Source organism: Struthio camelus, chromosome 16 (genome assembly GCF_040807025.1).
Source record: "Struthio camelus isolate bStrCam1 chromosome 16, bStrCam1.hap1, whole genome shotgun sequence".
NCBI classification, from domain to species: domain Eukaryota; kingdom Metazoa; phylum Chordata; class Aves; order Struthioniformes; family Struthionidae; genus Struthio; species Struthio camelus.
The window spans coordinates 13,825,439-13,847,878 of record NC_090957.1 but is presented as its reverse complement, the minus strand read 5'-3'; the positions used below and the strand labels follow the sequence as shown (position 1 = coordinate 13,847,878).

At 43.4% G+C, this 22,440-nt stretch overlaps 1 protein-coding gene across 9 annotated transcripts; it reads right to left on the bottom strand.

Annotated features, from left to right (window-relative positions):
• Positions 1 to 543: 543 nt before the first annotated feature.
• Positions 544 to 21,333, bottom strand: LOC104146184 (3 beta-hydroxysteroid dehydrogenase type 7). Of its 9 annotated transcripts, none has more exons than XR_011134940.1 (8): positions 20,143 to 20,393; positions 15,838 to 15,993; positions 12,236 to 12,344; positions 7,642 to 7,741; positions 6,630 to 6,792; positions 3,189 to 5,583; positions 2,080 to 2,141; positions 544 to 1,950 (listed from the first exon to the last, which is right to left on the bottom strand). XR_011134940.1 is itself a non-coding variant. In XM_009678120.2 (6 exons), the coding sequence occupies exons 2-6, from the start codon at positions 15,971 to 15,973 to the stop codon at positions 5,144 to 5,146; spliced, it is 948 nt and encodes a 315-aa protein (XP_009676415.2). In that variant the 5' UTR covers positions 15,974 to 15,993; positions 21,273 to 21,333; the 3' UTR covers positions 544 to 5,143. The 9 variants fall into 9 exon arrangements, 2 of the variants coding, with proteins under 2 accessions (XP_009676415.2, XP_009676414.2); XR_694575.2 differs by having other exon boundaries at positions 3,598 to 5,583; XR_694572.2 differs by having other exon boundaries at positions 2,080 to 5,583.
• Positions 21,334 to 22,440: the final 1,107 nt, after the last annotated feature.

The following is a 22,440-nucleotide window of genomic DNA, read 5'->3' as shown; positions in this document are numbered from 1 at the left end:
TGACGTTCTCATGTGATAATGTGACTCTAGGAGCCAAGACTTTTTTTAAAAAAAAAAAAAGCCAAATGCTGCAATACCTATGGGAATTTGCAACTTTACCATTAATAATGGGCCTCTTTCACTTCCTTCAGTCTCCTGAGATTTTGATGTTTTATCTAAATCCACCCAGTTTCTTGTGATCTTTAAAGGTGGGGAGTCAGTAGAAAAGAAATAATTTTTCACAGTATTGCTTCCCGAGGAGAAGAACTGATTACAAAACGTGGATCCAGCTTCCACTTTGTCTTCTTTAAACTTCAAATATTTTCAAGTCTAAGGTTTTGTGGTATGTGGTCTTGTTTTTCCTCCACTCCTTTTTGCTTTGCTGGTAGAATAAAGAGTTTGATTTAACATTATATGCCTGGAAAAATAAAGCATTTAATTTACATTTTACAAGGCAGTTATTGCAGGTTAATTAAATATCAATTGAGTGTTATAGGCCATATTAAGATTTATTAATAACAGAGGAGATAAATCTCCTTGGAATTCAATTATATGAAAATCACATAAAAATATATGTGCAATTTTATTCATATAATACATAAAACTTGTGAATTACAGTGAAGCATTGAACAGCAAGTTGATTAATGAAAATTAATTGCTAAAATAGAGAAAAATCATTTTAAACTTGCTGTAGCAGGATATAGGAAGCGCAGTACCCATGCCCTTGGAGGGGCTGAGTACGTGCGCACGCTCACACTACAGAGCTCCCTGGGATAAGATGCAGCTTGGACATAAATGTGCTTTACCTGCCCTAAGTAGCTGTTTCAGGCTTAGGGGAGAGAACAACTCTTTATTGCAAGTTTTGCCGCCATTGAGTGAAGTTGTACAAGTGAAGATGAGAGAGAGGAAAGAAAAGGCAGACTGGTGTGGTGAGGGCCATACCTAACGCAGACCTTGCACAGGGATTCGTGTTTTGTGTCACGGGCAAGATCGCTGTTTGTAAGGGCGAAGACTGGCGAGTGTACCCAGAGGCGCAGGAGCCCGTGGCAGATGCTTTTTCAAGCGCTCTCTAAACATTTATTAAGACATTGAACACTAGAAACGCTATTAGAGAGGGACAAGCCAGGGTGGCTGCGAACTCCAAAGTACATGGTTATGTTGGGGATTTTTCCTGGGTGGGTGAGTGGATCTAGGCCAGTTTGGGGAAGGAAGGCTTCTGACACTGGAGATGAGGTTCAGAGGCTGGATTCAGAAAATATCTTTCCAATATTTGCTGAATGATTGAGGCCTGGCATGCTGCCATCTGTTCCTGCACATCCTGTGTTAAATACTGTCAATATGAGATTATGTTCCAATTACGGTACCAGACTGACTGGTTTGACTCCTACCATGAATCTATTTTCCTTTATTACCATGTACTAACTCTGTGACTGATGTACCAGACACCAAAAGAGATGGTCTCTGCCCAGAGGGCTTTGTCTAAAAGAAACATGCCTGGAGAAGACAGAAGGCAATAGAAAATGCAGATGCGTGAGTAACTAGATTGAGATTTTCTTTTTAATTTGGGGATTCTTTGCTCGGTTGTGTGTTTGGCTTGAGTTTTAATATTACTAAACTTGCTTCTTTCAGACATTGCACAAGAACGGAGACTTCCATAGAAACTCAAGCAAGGTTAGGCATGCAGCCCTTTGAAGGGGTGGGTGGAAGGCAGGGGTGTGTGTGTGTTGAGGGGGAGAGAAAACGGATGCTCAGTGCACACGTGGGAACATTGGAGGGCAGAAAACCAGGAGAGAACAAAGTTCCAGCTCTGACAGCTCCTCCAGCAGGTGCCATGATTTGCAGTGGGGAAGTTTCACCAGATTAAAAATATAGCAGGTGTCTTTCTGTCAATGCGCTCTCTTCTCGTTCTCCTTGCTCCGCTGGTAGACGGCGTATGCATCCGTCTCTTCTGTGCTTCTTCTCTGCTGCTCCCTGCAATAGTTGTCAGGGATATTAGCATTAAATACTTACTGCCTGGCTTAACTAAGGGGTAAGATAGGATTTAATTTGTATGGCTGAAATCCAATTATATAATGGAGCCCCTGGGGGAAGCAGTTATACCTGCTGAATCTCTTGGATGAGTAATTGTGCACAAAGGCTCCTCTCCAGAAGTAGAAACAGATCTGAAAAAAAATTTTTTCCCTCTCTTTTTTTGCTGCTGCTGTTACATAATAGGGCTGAGACCCTGAATAGAAAAGCCAATGACAACCCAGTGCAAAAGAAAGAAGTAAAGCATTGCCAAGAGAAAACAAGTTATAATCTGATAAAAATCAAGGATCTAACAGGAAGTCTGCAGCAGCATTAGCTTTTAGGAGCCAAAATGCAGTGCAGCCAAAGGAAGCTTACTCATCTTTTTGGGAAACAGCTCAGAGCCTTTGCTGTCTAAGCCTTTCCTCTGACTTCAACCATGAGCAGGGAAAGGGAATCCTCTGCTTGCCTTTTTTTTTTTTTTTTTTTTTTTGAAGCTTGGGAGGTGGGAAGGTATAGGAAAAAGCTGAGTAGCTAAGTAATTCAGGTCCTTTTGAAAGACTGTACACATAACTACCATCTAAAATACTTGCACCTAATCCTACATGTCATCTGCATCTCAATAAGCATCAGAATGTTAGGTGCTAATGAGCAGGATAGGTATGGGGGTTTTTTTGGTGTGTTTTTTTTTTTAAAAAAAACTTAATGAGTTTCCCATCAAGATTCCTGAAAGCAGGCAAGAAATGTTATAACATTGATCTCTGGGGCAGTAGTGGGGCAGGAGCAACCCTATGCATCCCAGCTGGTATCTTCAGTAGCTCCAAATCCCTCAAACAAATGTACCCAAGGCTCTGAATGGGACTGAAAGCATCAGCTGTTGTACCTAGGCAGGTTTTCTCAAAGGTCAGAATGTCATATTTCATTTTTTTTTTTAAAATAGGAACCGAACTTTTATTAATTTTTAATGGGTTATGAGTGGCAAAATAATTTCCTAGGTCTCTTTTGATTAAATGACTACATGGAGATAAAAAGATGACAGCAAGCAGCCAGCCTAGAGGAAAGTCCCAAAATCCAAATGCCACAAGCCGAGGACAAACCCGGATGCTCAGGCATCAACCTTGCTGTCTAGGCAAGCCTTTCAATTCTTATAAAACCAGTTAAAGCCAAAGCTGTTGCAACACTTAATCTGAAGGCGAAGTTACCTGTCTCACATTTGGACTTGCAGCTCCACCCAGTGGCTCTTTTTTGGCAACATAAAACCAAGGTTTCAGAAGCTTTAAAACCTGTCGAGATCAATGTGACTGTACCATGGTGATGCTCTGGCATTGTGCAGGAGAAATTGGGAATATATTTCTTTGTCAAATTTCTCAGCAAGCTGTCATCTACCATTTGAATAATAACAGAAAACTGCAAAGACGGCTACTAATGAAATAAAAAACCCAATGACCTTATTCCTTTTCTCAAAAACTTCCCAGCACAAATAGATCAAGGATAAAACGTAGGGAACTGATAACTTACGCAGTTCATTTCACCTTCCCAAATTTTCTAGGAGCAGATTGCAATTTTTTTCCCCAGAAATTTATTTGTTGTATGGAATTATTCATGAATTACCTGAGCACGTGATTTTTTGGTATGGAAGCTTGTTTTGCAAAGAATTCGCATGTGATTGTGAATTTCAATGAAGTTAACTTGGCACCTCACACAGTATTGCTTCACTTTCATTACTGGGTAATTACTGTAACTAACAAGAAGCGAATTTTGATCATTTCTATCAAACATATCATGCTGAAACTTGCTTTTTCCATGAGGATGAGGGCTCTTCTAATTAAAATAAGCTTTTATTGGGTATGCATGCATCTTCATTGTAGGAAGACTTGAGAGATGGTTACATGTTCATAAAACAGGGAAGTACTTTAAACAGCTTGATACTAATAGAATTAATTTTAAATTTAAACAAGTATTGTAGAAATTTCCTGCTTCTCCAAGTTCAAGTGAAAACTGAAATCTCTGTTGTGCTTATTATTGGTTTACCACTCTCTCTGTATGTCCTAAAAATAGAGGAGCTGGTAAGCTGATACGAACCACAGTCATCGTTGTGCTGTGAATTTTCATTGTGAATTCTCTGTAAGTGCGTGTCCCATCTGTGTTAGAAAAATCTCATCTGTGAAACGTTGTTCCCCGATGGACTGTGTAGCTCCGGCATAACGGAATGAGTTAAAATAACTTCTAGTTTCTGAAGTTCAGACATTATTTAGCATAAATACAGCTGCTAAGGCCTTCACTAAAGTTCCCTCCTGCCAGTGTGGTGGTTGAATGTGGGATTTAATTTCTTTTGCCTTACCGCTAGCGTGAAGTGAGGTTACAGCACTGGAGTTACAAACTATATGTAGCGCATCTCTAAGCTTGTAGTTATCAGGTCTCAAGCTGTACAGCTAGAATGTAACTCAACCAATGCATTGTTAGTGCAAGATATCATACATTTCCTTTAATAGATATAATATTTAAGAGAGATATAATATCTCACAAGTTTAGAAAAATAAGACGAATCTTGGGAAAAAAGTGGTTCTGGAAAAGGGAAAAATCTTTTTCTTTTCTGTTAAAACTTTGAAACTAAAACTTTGCCTAAACCTTTAAAAGATCTTTCTGGGCTTTCCTGCTCTTCTCCAAGAATTATCACTGGAGACCCCTTTAGCATGTTGCCAAATAAAGATATCCTGCTTAGCTGCTTGAGATCAGGGTATTGGAGTTGGTCCGTTGTGCTTTGGAGCAGAACTAGTAAACTGAAGTAAAAAATGCCTTTGAGCGCCATCTCTCTTCTAATTGTGTGTCCCTTGTTTCCATGGGTGATCCCAGTGCAGGGGTGGCATTGCTGGAATGAGTGAGGCCAGCGAGACCTGCATCTGTCCATACATCACTGACTCTATATCACGGCAAGAGGATACTTTCAGATGCACCATGTTTTTTCATATGACGCTTGAAAGAGTGGACTTCTTGGTGTGGCAAGGGTGTGTACCTGCAGCCAGAGAGTTCTGCTCCCTCTCTGCCTGTATAAGGAATTCCTGATGTCGGCAAAATTCCTGCCCAGGAGTTGTGTGTTGTGAAATTCAGATGAAACTTGCTGTTGTGATAAGCTCTCTCTTTCTCCAAAACATGCTGCTTAGTTCTCCTTTTCATGAAGCTGGTGGGATCCCATGTTTCCTATAGTTGCTTTCAACCACTGTGTAGTCCTCTGTTTGCCCTCTGCCCAGCTGAAGAGGGGTTTGTACCCAAAATGCCTGAAGGCTTTGTCTGTCTCATAGGAGAAGGTGGTGACTATTGTGTTCAGTAAAGGCAAGTTTAGGAAAGGCTGTGGCTTCCAAAAAGGGTACAAGATGACCTTGATTATTCTGTGAAAGTGTATTATTAACCACATCTTCCAGTAAGGGATGTGTGAGCCCAGTCGTACTGAAGGGTCCATAGAGGACAACAGTTGATGCGTGATCAGAAACCCTTTTCTTGTTGGAGTGTCATCATAGGAATAATACACTTGTCCAGCAAGTAAGTCTGGTTTCAGCTGCAAGTTCCTTGCTGCGAGGACATGCATCCATGCAACGTTCCCTGGAGAAAAAAGAGTGGGGGGGGGGGGAAGAGACAGGAATTCAGGAGGAGCTGACTTTGCCTGTTTATCATAGGAGCGAAAGAATGCGCTGGGTCTGCTGGCTTCACTCCTGTGAAGGAGGCAGAGCACTCATCACTGTTACTTGGCCTCACCATGGAGAGACTGAGTAGTTAAATCCAAACCTCCAAGGTCCTTTAAACCTTTGGTCCCCTCTTTGAGTTGGACAATTAATGTTCCTTGTGGAACTGGTTCATGTGAAGTGAAAGGGCAGTGTTTTGTAGTGAGAATAGGATGAATGGGAGGCAGGGCACTCACGTTTTATTCCTGGCTCTGCTGCGAGTCTTTGAACAAGTCACTTGATTTATCTAGGCCTGATTCTTCTCTAACAGCATTTTAAAACTACTGTTATCTGCACTTTTGGAAAAAGGCATGTAAGTGAGCTCTGCAGAAATAACTAAAAGCCCGCATGATTTAATGGTGAATTACACTCCCCAGTAATGCATTCAACAGTAAAACGGACTATTTCTATAGGTTTTTTAAAAAAAGCCTCTTTTGCTGTCTAAAATCAGGTAGTACAGCCTTTTTTTCCTAAGGAATGCTTTCCCTAATTTTATAAATAGTGTTAGTTTAGTTTTGTTTAATGAAAGCATGTTTTTTTTCAAACTGAACAACATTCTAAAAATATTACCTGAATATCTCTCTCACCCATACATGCCTTGAAATGTTTCCCTGGAAAAAGAAAAATTAGATCTCTATCTCTTTTTCTGCTGACTTTTTTTTTCCAGTTTTCCAAACAACATTTTTCCCTATGTGGACACGAAAGGAAAAAAGAAAGACAGCCTTTCCCAGGAAAAATAAAATGTAAACAACTGTTTTTAAAATTCTTTCGCCAGACTAAGTTTTACAGTTGTAAAAATAGTTGTGCTCGTTCACCATGCTCATCTCTTTCTGTCTTGGAAGATTATAGGTAAGCTGATGTGTAAAATCCCCTGTGACTAAAACAGTATGGTAGAACCACGTGCAAAGAAATCAGTCAGTCGCTCACCCACATACGTGCAATTACGCTCTGTGTTTTCAGGCTCTAGGTAGTTCAACACGCTGTTCCTGGCTTTGGTCCGTAAATACAAATCTTTAAGAAACGTTGCCTTCTCTCCATATACCATGTTTGCCCGGATGATGCAGGTTGCAAGTTTCCCACTGTTGCTGAGCTGTAAAATCAGGATGGGATGTTAGCATGTGACAGATGGAGAGGTGAAGTCTTCTGAAGTAGTGCTGGATGTGTCAGATAAAACCAAGATCTAGGGAAATTGAGATAGATGAGTCAACCTTTGCAAAAGTGATCTGGACATTTAGTCTTGTTTAGGTGCCTAAATGTGCACGGAGATGCCCAGTTTGATTTTTCCAAAGCACACCTGCACCTGTGTGGTGCTCACTGAAAGATTTTGGATGGAGGTTCCCAGCAGCGTTAACCCATTTTGCATTTGAGGTATAAAGGAGTATTTGTAACAACCAAAATTAGGTATCAGATGAAGCTAGCTAAACTGGCTGGCTAGCCTCAAACTGTAACGAAGAGAGAGAAAAGCTCTAGGTGGTGATTTAGAAATGAAACCTAATTTATATGTTCTCAGTCTTCCTGTAGAAGCACTCCTCTCCCGGTTGACTGAACTGGGAGTCCGAAACAATAGGCCAGCTAATTTAGCTAGTTAGGTGGCTAAATCTGGGCACTCTAATACTTTTGATTCTTAAATCACTTGGACATGTCTGAAAATGACATCTTTATTCAGGTAATTGGTGACACAGCACATTCAGAAGTCCTGCTCTGATGGAGTTTAAGCATAGGCTCAAAGGCCAGTGCCATATCTTGGTCTTTTAATGGTTTGTCAGCTTGCTGATGATGTGGGAATATCAGGCTTTGATAAGCTTAGGTCAATGTGGTTTTGTACATCAAGTCAAGCCAGCAGTTAGATATTCACTAAGAAATGTGTTGTGGGGTCTCTAACTACCTCTCTCCTTCCACCAGTCCCATGTATTAATACCAGGGATGTTGACTTTTGTACCTTTCTTCCATTGGCTTCAGCTACCAGTTTTTCTGCCATGGCCTTTGTCTTCCCATAAGGCAGCTCCACTTCCCCACTGTATTTGGTATCCTCGTTTCCTCTGAAACAGATTGTTAGAGCCAGTGAGTGACCACAGAGCAGAGCTCAGGGCTTTTGAGAGGTGTGTCACAACTCTGCTTCCCCGGCTCTTCAGGGACTTACCTTCAGCAGTGAGCACGTGAGTCTCAGAAACTTGTTGCAGCCTGGGAAAATGAGGCCTCAAGAAATACCAGGAGATTCTGAGGAGGATTAGGCAAAAGCGGGGTTTATAGGCAGATGAGGGCGGATGTTTGATTTTTTGAAGAGGTGGATTTGCTTTTGTCTAATACGTTGTGACTGAAGCAAACAATATGCCGACAGGCAGATTAGAAGGCAGCAGAGTTTCCTTCTTATGCAACTCACAAGTGACTGAGCAAGGTGGAAGTGGCACAGGAAGATGGAGGGCAGAAAAATGAAAGCAAATCCTGGTTCATGTTTTATAAGAGGTAGAGCTCTCATGAGCTTTCAACTAAAAGGAGAAGCTGCTGCTTCGTTTTCTCATAGAGTTCATGAGAACTGGGACCTGTTAGCCAGTGACTTGACAGAGATGCTAGGTGATCCCAGGGAAGACGTGTGATTGGTAGGTTTGTGCTAGGATTATTCCTTCGACCCCCTCAGGAAAGCATGTACTGAGGGGGCGAGCAAAGAAATAAGTGCATGCCTAGGGGCAAGCAGGGCTCGCGGCCATGCAAGACGCATGTCGTTGCTGTTTGGAAGAAGGCAGTGTGCTCCTTGGCTGGCTACACATCCTTGCTTAAAGCTGCAAGGAGGGAAGCCCACGGGACCTAACAGGTAACTGGCAACACAGACCCTGAAATAGCTCCAAGGAGAACTAAGAAAGCAGCATTATTCCCCCAGGGCACTGGTGTTTAGCTCAATCCTTGTGTCTGGTAGGATTTGGTTAAGTGGATTCAGGGGGCTCAGGAGGAGTTGAGGCATGAAAAACGCTCAACTGGAGCACGGGGAAGGACCATCCACCGAAACTTTGTGCTCTCTTCCTGGGATTACAAGTCTGTGTTGGCTCCCTCTGCTTCCTGTGTGCTGCAAGAGTGCTTCAGGAGACCTTTGGGACCTCCTGCACGTTTTTAAGTTAATGTGCTCTGTATTTTGCTCTCCAAGTGAAACACTCACTAGGCAAAGGCCCTGCACCAGACTATGCCAGACAAACAGGGCAATGAAGTATTACCACCCTCCCTTTGCAGACAGGGCTCGGACACGTGTTTTGGACAGGTTAAGTGGCTCATCACAAGCTCATGCGGTGAGTGTGCGGCAGAGCGCTTTTTGGCAAACACTGGGCCTCAGGAGAGCAAGTTCAGTTTCTGGCTCTGACTCAGGCTCCCTGTTGGACCTTGGGCAACTTGCATGGTCTTTTCTGTGCTCAGACCTCCATGTACGACAAGTGGATAGCGTGGTTGCCGTTCTCTTGCCTATTTGGCAGTCTAGTATCCTGCGTGTCCGATATCCCGGTTGAGATCAGGGCCGACTTGCACTGCAGCAATGGCAGCGCAGCCTCCCTGCACGCCCCGCGCTCTTATCGCAAAACCCTCCCTCCTCCCCTTCCCAGTGTTTACGGGTGATGAGCAGGAGACAAACTAGAAAACAAGCCGAGACAAAAGATTGATTGTGCACGGTTTGTTCTGTGCCAGGGAGAGGCCCAAGACAATTAGAAGGGTTATCTAGAAGTTCTACTTTTAATTGCTTTCTTTTTATATCTGATTTTTTTCTCTCTCTCTCTCTCCCCTTGCAAAGCTTTTAAAAAGCAGCAGCTTAAAAGGGGCGACCTGTTTGTGGGCTGCCGGGGCTCTGCTTGTGTTTGCGTTCCCCCACCCCCTTTTGAAGCTGAGGCTCGGTAGTAACAAAGAGCTCAGCATAATGCTCTTGCTTTTCAAAACGATCACAGATAACTGAACGCTAATAAGACTGGAGCAGCATTGTCAGAAGGTATCTTGGCGGCGGCTGTCTCAGAGGGATTGAGACTGACAGAAGCGTTTTCTATTATTGTCGGCTGCTGAGGTGTTAGTGTTATCCCTGCACCCATCACCGTGTCCGGAGACTAATCATGCTTTGTCTGTGTCAATTCCCCAGCATGTAAAAGTGAGTTAAATAAAATTATACGAGGAATGACGGAGAAAGGGGACAGAGCAAAGGAAAAAGGAAGAAAGGCAGGCTGGATCATGGGCTGTGAGGGAGAAGAGCAGAACAGATTGGGTGGGAACAGGGGAGAGGAGAAAAGGAAGAAGCAGAGGGAGGGGAAAGCTGCATCACCTGTGTTTTCAGCCTGGGAGACAGAGCCATATTGTGCAGCTTCCCAGCCATCACTGGGCTCCCTGTGGAGCCAACGAGTGTAACTTCTGACCAGGGAGGGGCCTGGCTCTTCTCTCACTTCACATGATGTAATTGCCTTAATGTAGTTTAAAACCAAAATCCTTGGAGAATAAGGACCACTCTTCCAGGCAGGCTTTCTCCTTGCATGATGTGAAGGAGCTGAGTGTGTTCTGCAAAATGAGTTAAAGGCTCTAGGTGACAGTTTCAGTTTCGTTTGCATTTGAGGAGGGGAAGGACTGGGAGTTGGTGGAGAGAGGATGTTTGCATGTAGCACTTAGGAGCATCACCCTTGGTGGTTACTGCTCACACCCATTTGGGCTTTATTACAAGACAGTGAACTGTCCTCTCAAGCAAGAATTGGGGTAAATTTTCCAAAACGCCTATTAACGTTCATCTCTTAGGTAACAAGGACTAAAACTTTAACAAGAATGGGCATTTGCCCATATCCAGTTTTGGAAACAACTTAGATATGCTCATGACCAAACTTGGTAGTCTTTCAGTGATACCAGAGCTTCAAATACATTCCCAAGTGGATGGAGGATTTCTTGCTCTCATGGATTTTTTTTTTTCATAAGCCAGGCATATTTATTTCTGTGGATTTGGGTGCTTAAATGCTTTTCAAAACAACTTGGCTATGCCTTAGCTTACTTGTGAATATGAGTTTTAGGCTTATAGGTCATGTTAAGTTATGTCTGAAACAGCCTTTTCTAGCTAGGCTCAAATTTCTAGAGCCAAGTGACTCAAGCCAGCTGTGTCTAGAATGGCTGCCTGTAGAGACAGAACTTGACTTTGAGCCAGTTCGGTCTGAGCAGGCTGTGTAGACACAACCATGCTTGAATTCAGCAAGAAGCCTTGCAGATATCTCTAGCTGACTAAGAATTTGATCTAAAACTTGAGCTCTCAGCCTTCAGAAATATCAGTCCTGTTCTCAAGGTCCAAGTCCTGATGCTCCATGCAGAGCCCTGTGGATACAAAATATATCCAGATCTTGAGTCCTGAGCAGGAGCGTCAGTTGATTGTGACAGTCAATTGTGGAAATCAATGATATGTAAGCAAAATAATCCTAGCTTTGCCCAGCACCTTTGTATTGCTCCAAATCCCACCTTTGCTTCAAAAGGTTTTCTCAGTCTCTGCTGCTTCTGGGAGGAGCCACCTAAAGAAAAGATGAGGCCAGCATAATGCCCAAAAATGCAGAGTCTGGGAGTTGGTCCTGGTGAGCATCTCACCAGGAGAAAGGACTTTAGGGGATAAGAGGGCGCAATTTACAGGTGCTATTACGGCTATGGGTACAGTCTGTGAGAGACAGGCTTATGTGGCAATGGCCATTTTTGGTGTTTTCCTGAGCCTAATACAGCATAAACAGTGAGAGAAAAAGCTTATGAAGACCAGGTCAGAGCCTGGTTGCAGACAGAGCGTAAATCTTATGAAAACTGCAGGGCAATTTCACACCAATTGCATCTGTCTCCTAAGAAAATGTTGCCAACTAGCCTTCTTCTGAGGTAGCATTATTTTAAAATGGCCTGTATACATTTGATTCCTTTTCATAATAGGAGATGGTACAGGCTTGCTGGAAATTCACTGTGGAGCTGAAAAAAAGGAGGGAAAGTGGGTTGGTAATGGTAGGCTATCACCTGCCCCCTGGATCGACTCACTGTGTAAAGAGATTTGAGGCATGTGTGAAAACATATCTCGCTCAAAGCCAAGAGAAACTTGAGTTTGTCACAAAACTTGAGCAATTCCTAAAAACTCATCTGTGCACTCTTAGGTCCTGCTTGAAAGGCCAGTCTCTGGCCTTCAGCAGAGCACATGCTAATAGGCAGGTGGAGGGATCATTGGGGAAGCTGTGACTAGCTGTAAAGGTTACCTTTGAGCTCAAACCCAAAACTCATCTCGGAGTCTAGAGGAGCAGGGCCCAGCATATGAGGGACGGAGCCTGGGGATGCAGTTGGGTCATACATCTCTCCACCAACTCTTTTAGTCAGCAGTATCCACTAGTTTAGGCTGGGTTTCAGAGTGTGATTCCTGAAAGTGAAGAGCAGCAAAGGACTTTCAGGAAAGAAAAAAGGATTCAAGCATAGTCAGGAAGAGGTCTTTTCCTTTGGAGTCGCAACAGGAATCTCCATCTGATTGCAGCTTTATTGCTGTTTATTCTGGAAATCCAGAGCGATGGAAGAGATCTGCTTAGCCTTACCTGAACATGGGCTCATGCGAAGTGTTGGGTCCCACTGCAGCAATGGAACTTGTATGGACAACATACGGGATGCTCAGGACACAGCAGGCCTTTAACACATTCCGAGTACCTATGGGCATGTTGGGAAGGACAAACGTTTACCCCCTTACCTTGATTCCTATTTTCCTATTATGCAAGTCAACAGACTTCCAAACTTGAGATTCTGACTTGGACCAAGATCCCCCATTCCACCCCCCGGCCTTTTTTTTTTTTTTTTTTTTTTTTGCTAAATAGATGTAAAACCATGAGTCAAAGCTGCAGTTCCTCTGGTGCATTTGTGCATTTGTACAGGCTTGGTCTGGTGCATTTGTACAGGCTTGGATGGCTTATGGTATAAGAGTAGCAGCCACACTTGAAGCTATAATGTGGCTTAACCTCTGTGGCTATTAACAGCTGATTTAATTTGTACTTAATAGTTACTAAAAAAGGGAGTTGAGGAAGTCTTCAGCTAAACAGAACAAAGCTTCATATTTTCCAGCTTTTTTTTTTTTTATTCGCGGCCAATCTGTAAAGAGGTGAATTGCAGCCTTTTGACAAAAGGCTTGCTGTTTTAGTTAGCATATATTATTCTTTAGAAGTTCTGCAAAGGATCATGGACTACTGGGTGAAAACGATTGCAATAGAATCCTGCAAAATGCCAGACTAAATAAAATAGTAGGGGGTGACTTACAAAGCCACGTGAAATGTGAGTGATCTAAAGCATGGCTGAGATTGAGCATGGCTGAGAAAGCTAGAAGTTTCTTGTAATACATTTAATGTAGTTCTCAGCTGAGTCTCCCCTATGAAATGGAGAAATAGAAGCTTCATTTTGTATCAAAAGCTCAAAGATTATTTTTGTCATCCTTATTCGTAGCAAGCATTTATTTCCTTCCAGGAACAGTGCTTGCATATGGGAATAAAAGCTAGTTTGACAAGAATAAAGGTAGTAAAATCCAACATCAGTCTTAGCTTGTAGTGATTCAGCCACAGTTGTTTTGTGCGTGTTAGGGACAACCCAAAAAGTGGCTGATTTTTATATCTTGGTTTTACAGCTTCTCAAGAGCTGAGGATTTGTTGCTTGGGTGTGAGCTGTTTGTAACTAGTTTGCTTCAGGTAATGTACTAACCAAACAGCAGTCAGGTTAACCAATACTTAGGTCAGGATGTATGCTTGTTCTGGTCGACTTTGTGGGTCTGTATGTGCTTTTGTGTTACTGGGGTTTGTTTTGTTTTAATGATTTATGACTCTTCCGGGGGGATTTTTTTGCATTCTGAATGATTTTGATTCAAGCTATTCTGCAAGAACCACAATGACAGCAGCAAAACTATGGTTGCATATTGAGGGCCTTCAAATATAAGATAGATCTTTAAGGAAGCTGCTCACAGGGTTGGTTCCCAGAAATCTCCATCCTATTTATACCTGGGTAATCAGGCTCTGCCCTTGAGCTTTGCTGAAGGTCTTGCTTGGAGGGTTTCTGGTTTATCTGTTCCCTTTGTTGTTAAAGGTATGATCTGAAATTGTCAAGGAAGTCCTGGGCTGAGGATAATTTCTAAGGGCATGAATCAATATGAACACCCCAGTGGAAAATAATCAGTCTACTTCTCCATTAGCCTATCACAATATGCAAAGGTAACTGAGAACCCCTGTAGAGAAACATCACCGGAAAGAGCTGAGTTCAAATCCATTCAGCTTAACAAAAAGCAAATTAGAAAGTCTTTAAGTGACTAGATGGAAAAAATAATTCTTACAGGAGAGAGCTCTTCAGTCTAGTCAACAAGGCTGTAACAGGATTCAGCAACCAGTGGTTGAAACTTAGGAGAAAATCAAAACAGGAGATGTAAATTTTTGCCAGAAATGGTAATTTCTGGCAATGTGGTAATAGCCACATTAATATTATGAAGCACTGTTATGGTTTGCTGAAAGACATGATAGGTAGTCCATTAACTTGCAGTCCTTAAACCTAGGCAGAAGTCTTTTGAAAAGGCATAGTCCAATTTAGCCACAAATTATTGGGCTTAAATCAGTAAGTGGATGGGTTTCTGCAGCCTGAGCTATGAAGAGAGGCCAGGCAGAGGATTACACAGTGACCTTTCTTGACCCTTTCTTGACCCTTTTTTTCTCCATGAAGTCTACAGCAGATATCAAGTGTAATTCATTTCTATTCTCTTGCCTGCTTTGATTTTAGTGGAAAACTCGTTAGGATAACCTCACAGTTCAAGATTTTGAGAAGTGCTGTTGAGGGCAGCAGTCTCGGTTTAGGGAGGTCTACATAAACCGTCCAAGGGAATGCAGAAATGCAGAACAGTTCATCTTTGAAAATAAGGCTCCCATTAAGGTATCTCAGACTGCGCTCCTCTAAAAGGCCCTCAGAATCACTAGTTACTTTGGGGAAAAACTTGTTGTGTGTGGTTTTCTGGGATAGTCAAACATCTGCAAGGGGTTTGGCATGCTGAATATGGGAGTTCTGAGTTCATTGCTATCTGCAAAAACCTGACTATAGTAAAGTACCTCGTTCATCGCAAGCAGACAGTGAAGAGGAAGATCTCACAAAGCCTTTAAAAGACAGTGGGAACCCTCAAGCTCTAAATATTGTTGGTACACGTACACAATACAGGCTCTTAAAAGCATCTGGTTTTGAAAACAACAACAGCAATGAAAAGGAGATGGAATTTAAATGTTACCTTGAACGCATCAGTAAATAGTAGAAGCCCTCAGCAGTGATAGTTTGAGATATATATATTTATATAAATCTATATATAAATGCCTTCCTTGTGGTTAACAACTATTTTAGTAGCTAACAGCCTGAGGTGCCATTGGAATTGCTGCTGTAATAGGGATTTCATTATTTTTATAGCCCATGCTTATTTCTTAGATTTATGAACAAATTTTCCTTAAGCAGATCTTGTACCTAACATGAAATTGGCTGTTGGTGATCGGAAGAAAATGTTGAAGAGAAGCTCTCTGTTATGCATGGCTTGTAGATGCACAGTAGTTTGTGAACTGTGTGACTACAATTAAAACAACATCTCTCTTTTAGAGCGTGGATGCCATTTAACTGGTATAAGTAGTCTTGCGCTGGTATATAGTGTAAACTTTCTGGGACTCCCTGGGAAAGTCAAAGCTGTCTAGAGCAGAGATGGTCTTTTTATTCTGCATTTCTAAACCGTGTTGCACAACAGGATCTTGGTCCAGGACTTGTGTTCCTAAGTCACTGCACTGTATTATCACTGTAGTGGTATCACTGTATCATCTCAGTGCCATTAGCGGAAGTTGTACCCCGATCAGAAAAACTGTATGATATTGGGATTCCAGCTTGACTTTTTAAGTAAGATGCACCTTTAGCAGTGGAGGGGGGCGGCACAGTCTGCCCTGCACGAGGGACAGAGGGGCAAAAGCAGCAACTTGCCTGCTGGGCAGGGGAGGCGGTGGGCACCTTTCTCACGTCCCGGCCGGGTGGTGCTTGTGAAACAGGGGCAAGGAGCACTAAATCAGAGAGGACACTTATGTTGTGGCTTCTCGTATGACCCCACACCAAGGTGTGTGAATGTAGTTCTGTATTTAATTGCTTGTTTTAAAGAGCTTACCCTCGACATTGACAGCTCTCATTTCCCAGAAGGGTACAGTGTTTCTGTAGTCCACAATAGCAGCTGTGTGAATAACCACGTGAACTCCCTGCATGGCAGCAAGGAGCAGATTGTAGTCTCGGATGTCTCCTTTCATCACTGTCACACGAGTGGTAGCTGGAGAAAAATAATGTAACTGTAGATGCAGAAATAATAATAATAAAATAAAAACCCCAGCATCCCCACCTTCTTGCAGAAAGAGGATCCTGCTTGGAAACCTTTATTCTCTGCCGAGCAGGCTGAAGCACAGTCTAACTAGCTATATACTATTTGAATACACACCAGGGGAAGATATATCCCTATTTTCTGAACCCCAAGGAGCCAGACCTGTGTCTGGCTTAATTCAATGCAGCACTTTGCCATTTTACACCAACTGTGGGGCAGAATAACTGTGGCTGTCATTGCAAATATCTAGCATGCACCCAAGGGTGGTGCTGAGCAAGAACTGGAGAGTTTGGCCTGGAGATGTGACTGCTTAGAGGACTTGCTGCAGTAGGTGTGAATGGATGAAGCCATCCCAAACGATTTCCTTAAGGCAGAAGGCTTGTAGAGCTTAGTGGGAATAACAGCAAGTGAGCTCTGTAGACATTGCACAGAGTTTTATTTAAATTGCAACTACTGTAGATGTGGAGGGCAAATAATGTAATAGATAGATTAGAAAAATTCACTGAAAATGCCTTCTTTTAAGCTGCTCAGAAGCTTTTTTTTTCTCCTTCCTTTCTTTCCTTTTTTTACCTCTCCTCTCTCAAAATAGCTATTCAACACATAGTAGTAGGTGTCAACAATCACCAGTTTTCTTGCTTTAAGAGAGTGTTGTAATATTTAGGTAGAATTTTTCCCGTTCTCCTTTTCTGTAGCTGGGAATGTGCCAGTGAGAAGCTAAGACTTGAAAAGCTGTACTCTGTGGGCCTTTTGTAAGGAGCCAGAAGCGGCAGTCACAGGACTGCTTCGGAAGGGAGAACTGATGTCTCTGCTGCCCCAGGGCTCCAGGCTTCCCGGAGAGTCTGGTGAGGGCTCTTCAAAGCAGTGATTTCTGATGGACAGCGCATGTGAGCGGCTCACAGGGAGGGTCTGTGGTTGCAGCCGTGGAACTGTTGTGACATGGAAACCCTCAGTGAACTGCCTGCCTGGACAAGGGGATGGACAAACAGGCTTATTCCTCATGCATTCACAGGAGGGACAAAAATCAGGATGGTAGGTTGGCTGGCTGAGCATGTTTCTATTTGGGAAGAAGTATGGGATGTAGAAAGAAGTGTTACAAAAGGGGGTGGCAGAGGTGAGTACACCTGCTTGGAGGACCAGCATGCTGGAGGAAGATGCCTGAACGTCTCTGCTAGCAATGAAAAGGGGAAGAGAGTGCAAGTAGTTTCCTGGCTGGGGGTGGGGGTTGCTGCTATGCAGTGATGAGGGAAAGCCAGTAACCAGTAGGACTGAAGTGTTAAATAGCTTTTTTGCCTCAACTCTCTTAAGGCAGCTAGTGCAATTAAGAGCAGCAAAAGAATGCTGAGAGCTGAGCCAAAAACAGGGAGACTACAAGGCAGAAAGCACCAAGAGGAGTTTTCAATTTGACAAGGCCTGATGAGTGTTATGCCAGCCTATTAAAGAGTTGATGGATGTAATTGCAGCGTTATTAGTTACTTTAGAGAACTTTTGGAGGAGACACTGGAAGACTGCAATAGGGCAGACGAAGCACCTGTGTTTAGAGAGGAGGCAAAATACACTAGGAAACTATAGAACAGCTTAATTTCAAACCCGGAAAATTCAGGCACATACTTAAACAACATTTGTGTAAGCACCTGAGGGTGACAAGGAGAATAGTAGCAGCTGACATGGATTTGTCAAGAACAAATCACATGTTGTAAATCTCCTTTGTTCTTATGACAAGTTAACAGGCCTTATGGATACAGTAGAACAGGTAGGTGTCATCTGCCTTGACTTTAGAAGGGCTTTGGAAATTCAGCATCGTTCTCATATGTGAGCTAGCAAAATATGGTCTACAGCAAGCCACAGTAGGGTGAGCACAAAACTGGCTGGATAACTGTTCCCAGAGACTTGCCAGCTGTGGTAGGGGCTTATTCTTCAGGGTTTATTCCTGTATTTCATTCTTTTCGTTGCTTTCATCAAGAATCAGGCAGGCTTGGCCGTTAAATTGGCAGATAACATCAAACCTGGAGGGACTGGAGGAATGCTGGAGGATTAGCATTTGAGCTGATCAAAGCTCATGGAGCAGTGATCTGAAGAAAATCAGGTGAAGTTTGATGAGGACAAAGAGAAGATATTGTGCGCGTGGGGAAGAGGTAGCAGGTCTTCATAAAAAGGTTAAGTTGGGCCAGGGTGGCTCAGGAGCTGATCACACGTCAGTGGTGTCTTGCGATAGTGAAAAGGGCATAACTGTACTGACAGGGACAGACTATATAGAGTATAAACAGAGTATAGTCTGCAAAACAGAAGAAATAAATCCTTCTACTTTAGTCGGTGTTGGGAAACCAGCTGCAGCTGCCATCTCTGCCTGGCCCTTGGTGCCACTCTTCCAGAAGAGAGCAGTGGGAACGCCCAGAGGTAGGCAGCGTAAACTAGGAGGAAGGACGGAACCCTGAGAGCTGTCCTAGCCTAAAGGAGAGAGACCAGTATGGAAGGAAAAGAGTCAGTTTACAAATTGTAGAGTGTTGTAAAAAGGTAGAATTAACCTTTTCTACCTGTAAGTTTGGACAAGAAGTTAAGAACTTTAAATTGCAGGCTAGACTGTGCAAAACGTGGCCTGCCAGTGTGGAAATAGTCTGCCCGAGGTGGCTTAGGGACAGGTTAGAAAATCATCCATGAGGAGCATCGTGGCCAAGCAGATCTTGCCTTGGGGCAAAGGGAGGGAGGGGATGTCCCCTCGAGGTTAATCCTGCCTTATTTTTACTATGATTCTTTGTGGCATTTGGCATCCGCTCCCAGAGCTGTGTCGCCTCTCCTAGAGCGGGGATTATGGGAGGTCCTTAAGATTTAATGGCTTTTAGTCAATTATGGGTACTTTTAAGGCAATTGGATACTTGAAGTGTAGGGAAACCATTCTGGTGAGTTCATTTGCTGAGGGAGGGTATATAATAGTGGCATTTCCCTGGGAGCAGAACAGAAATTTCAGCTGGGTCTTCAAAGCTGTTGCGTGAGACAGAAGTGGGTGGGAGGCAAAAGGGGCTCCGAGAATTTTATACTACACAGAAAGCTCGGAAAGAGCACCAGAGGAGGAGGTTTTCCAGGCAGAGTGGCCCAAGGAACATGGTTGCATAGGAGGTAGAGAGAAAACAGCACATGTATGAACACTTCCCCATAGGGAGTTTGCTCCAGTGGCAATCTTGTCCACTAGCACACTGCACCCGCTCTGACGCCTGTGGGTGTTTTGAGCCCCATGGAGATGGAGGAGACTTGCTTAGCAATTATCAGCAAGGAGTCTTTTGGCTTGTGTTAAGCGTATCTCCTCTTTGTTAATATCCCTTAATGGATAGGATCTCCCTTAACGTTTGTTTCTCTCATTGCAAGGAAGGCTGAAGGCTTGGGCAGTCAGAGAGAGGCAGTCCCAATATGCTGTTAACCATTCAGAGCATTGCGAGCTGTATTGGCTTGTTTTGGGTGGGTATTCTTGAATCCAGTAAAACAGGTTGCTTTTTCCCAGCATATCTCACTGTAATCAATTCTGGTGAAACATTAGAAGGCAACTCTCAGAATGTGATTGAACAGATTAATTTCTTTAATAAACCAGTTTACTAAGACTCTCCTCTTCCACCTCATACACAGCACAGTATGACTATAGGTTTTTCTCAGTTATTTTGGAAATTTCACAATCTGCGTAGCAGACTCTGAGCTTGATTCTATTATTGTCAGAGGTTTTTTTTTGGTTGGTTTCTGTGAACGGGTAATTGGGTGGAGCAGTTCAGAAGTGTGATTTTTCTGTCCTTGTGCTGTTAGTCAGGCCAGGTCGACAGAAGTAACCAGGTAGCTGAGTTCCCATATCAGGTCTCTAGCCTGCATCTTGCAGTGTACAACCAGTCCCTGAATTAGGACTTAGATCTTCCCTGTGATATGTTTACTCAGGTTACTCTCTGTGGATCATTTCTCTTTGATTTAGTTCTGTGCTAAAAACCTCTCTGAGCTGGAAGTTATTCTTCATGTGTGTTTAAGCCAGGTTCTTGCCCTGTGCCAGTAACTTTGGCATCTCCAACATCATAACAGCTGTCTTTAGGGGGAGAGTTATGGCTGCTACATATAAGATGATGCTCTACTTACCTGTGGTAAATTTTTCTACTTCTTCTCTTGCTACAGAATCAAAAACTCTGACCTCTTTGATGTAGTCTTGTTGAGACAGGAGCTCTACAATCTTCTCCCCGATAAAACCGCATCCTCCTGTCACCAGGTAGACCCAGGCACCATCCATTTTTGAAGATGTTTTTGTGGTTGAGGAATAGCAAGAAGGTTGCTGCCCAGATCCTATCATGTGCTGTTAGTCTCTTAGCCAATCTGTTTTCTGAACCAAGTCTAAAGTTTAATTGTCATATAGTGTTACTGGCTGAACATTAACTCCATCCAGTTATACATAAATTTTTTGTTGGCTCAATATACAAGTCCTGCCACAGACATACCAGTGCTACACAGAGTCACAACCTGGTCATTCTGACTTAGCCTTTCCCTTCCACAGTGGTAGCTCAAGAGTGAGGAGGGGCTGTCTCCTCCAGCTTGCCTTGGTACATGGCCAATGTCATTCCAAAATTTTGATGCCAGATGTTTCCCATCCTGGACAACCCAACTCCATAGGCCTGGTTGTTAGTCATGGTAGGCTTAGACCTCTTGGTTTGGGGGGGGGGGGAGGAATTGTTCCAAGCGTATGGGTCCTAAAGAAGTTCTCAGGACACCCACCTGTTAATGTGAAGCTACAGGGGGAGGGGGGAGTTCCGGTACTAATTTGTGCTGATGGTGAAACAGCAGCTCTAGCTAGTGCTGTGCTATGTTGTGCATGCTACAGACAGGTTCAGGAAAGGTCATTTGTAATGTGACAATCACTGAATCTACCAGTCTGACCAGCTAGTCTGACTTCCACTGTATCAGAGACCCCTGGATTTCCCTAAGTTAATTCATCTTTGACTTTAAATACCTTTTTATATATTTTATATTATATATATATTATATATACACTTACACACACACACACACACACACACACACACACACACACACACACACACACACACACACACATATGTACCCACACACCCCCATGCATGCAGGAGAAAGCCCACTCTTAATCTGAAAAATGTCTAGTAGGAGTGACTTCGGCAAATTGTTGCAATATTTAATTATCTTCATGGTTTAAAGAGGTGGGGCTGTTGCACATTTTATCTGCCAAACAGTGGCTAACATACCTTTTCCTTGCGAGATTGTAGAGGACTTCTACTATCCAGTTTGTCATGTAGACAAAGGGGATTCCCTTTCTCGAAGGGTGAGTGATCCTATGCTAGGCTGGGTGGGAAGGCCTGCCCGCTGGCGCTGCTACTTCTCGCTCTCTCTCGTAAAGGGCCACAGGAACGACTGTATTGTCCAGGTTGTTTTTGCAGGGCATGAACAGAAGCCCTTTACCCTCATGCTTTAAAACCAGGTGGATTAGTTGCTTAAGTCTGCAGTAATCAAACACTTGCCGAGCCAGCTTTGACCCAACTTGTCGCTGTCTTTTGGGAATTGTGGCCACAGTAGCCCAGGTGAAATAGAAACGGTAACTTGCTTAAGGTAATCCCCCCTACTTAGTCTTCCTTTATAGTACGTGCAGGACTGTAGGGGCCTTTCTGGCCCTGGTGTTGCTCGGGGAGCTTAGGATGGGGTTGTTACCTGTGCTGACTAGCTGCTTTCCAGGCTCGCTGCCATCCCACCTGCGTCCTGTGCCTGCAGCACAGGTTACAACTGGTGCACAGGGGGGCTGCTGCTAGCCCGGCCCAGGGGGGCAGCCAGCAGGGCCAACAGAGAGCAAGCATAATGGCTACGAACATAGGAAACAGTAGTGCTGGAGCCATTCTTTCCATCATTACTTCTTTTCAAGACAAGCATTAATCTTTGTAGCACGTGTCTGCTGAGCATGTGGTTAATGAAGAGTTAAAGCAGATAGTGCGGGCACAGATTAATAGATTAATTTGGGGGGAGGGGGGATGGTTTGTTTGTTTTTTGCTCAGATCCTGCTAGAAGTTTGGTCTGTTCAGCTCTACCATTGATTTTCTTGTGCTGCGTTAAGCAATAGCAAAATGGTCTTTTCCCTTTGCCCTGATCGCAGTCAGGGGACAGAATGGCCCAGAGACCAAGCTGGCCCTGATGCTAATTTGGTGCTTGGCAGACCCGGGCAGCCAAAAACATCCCAATAAATTAATTTAGTCTTTTAACCTGCAACTCCCAATCTGTACAGTAGTGATTAACAAACAGAATTGTCTTCCCTCAGAGGAGTTTTGCGTGGATAAATATGTCGCGTTGGAGGTGTTTGAACACAAAAACAAGATAAATATACCCTGAGAGACCCAGAGAAGCGTGGCATGGGAATGTTTGGCATCA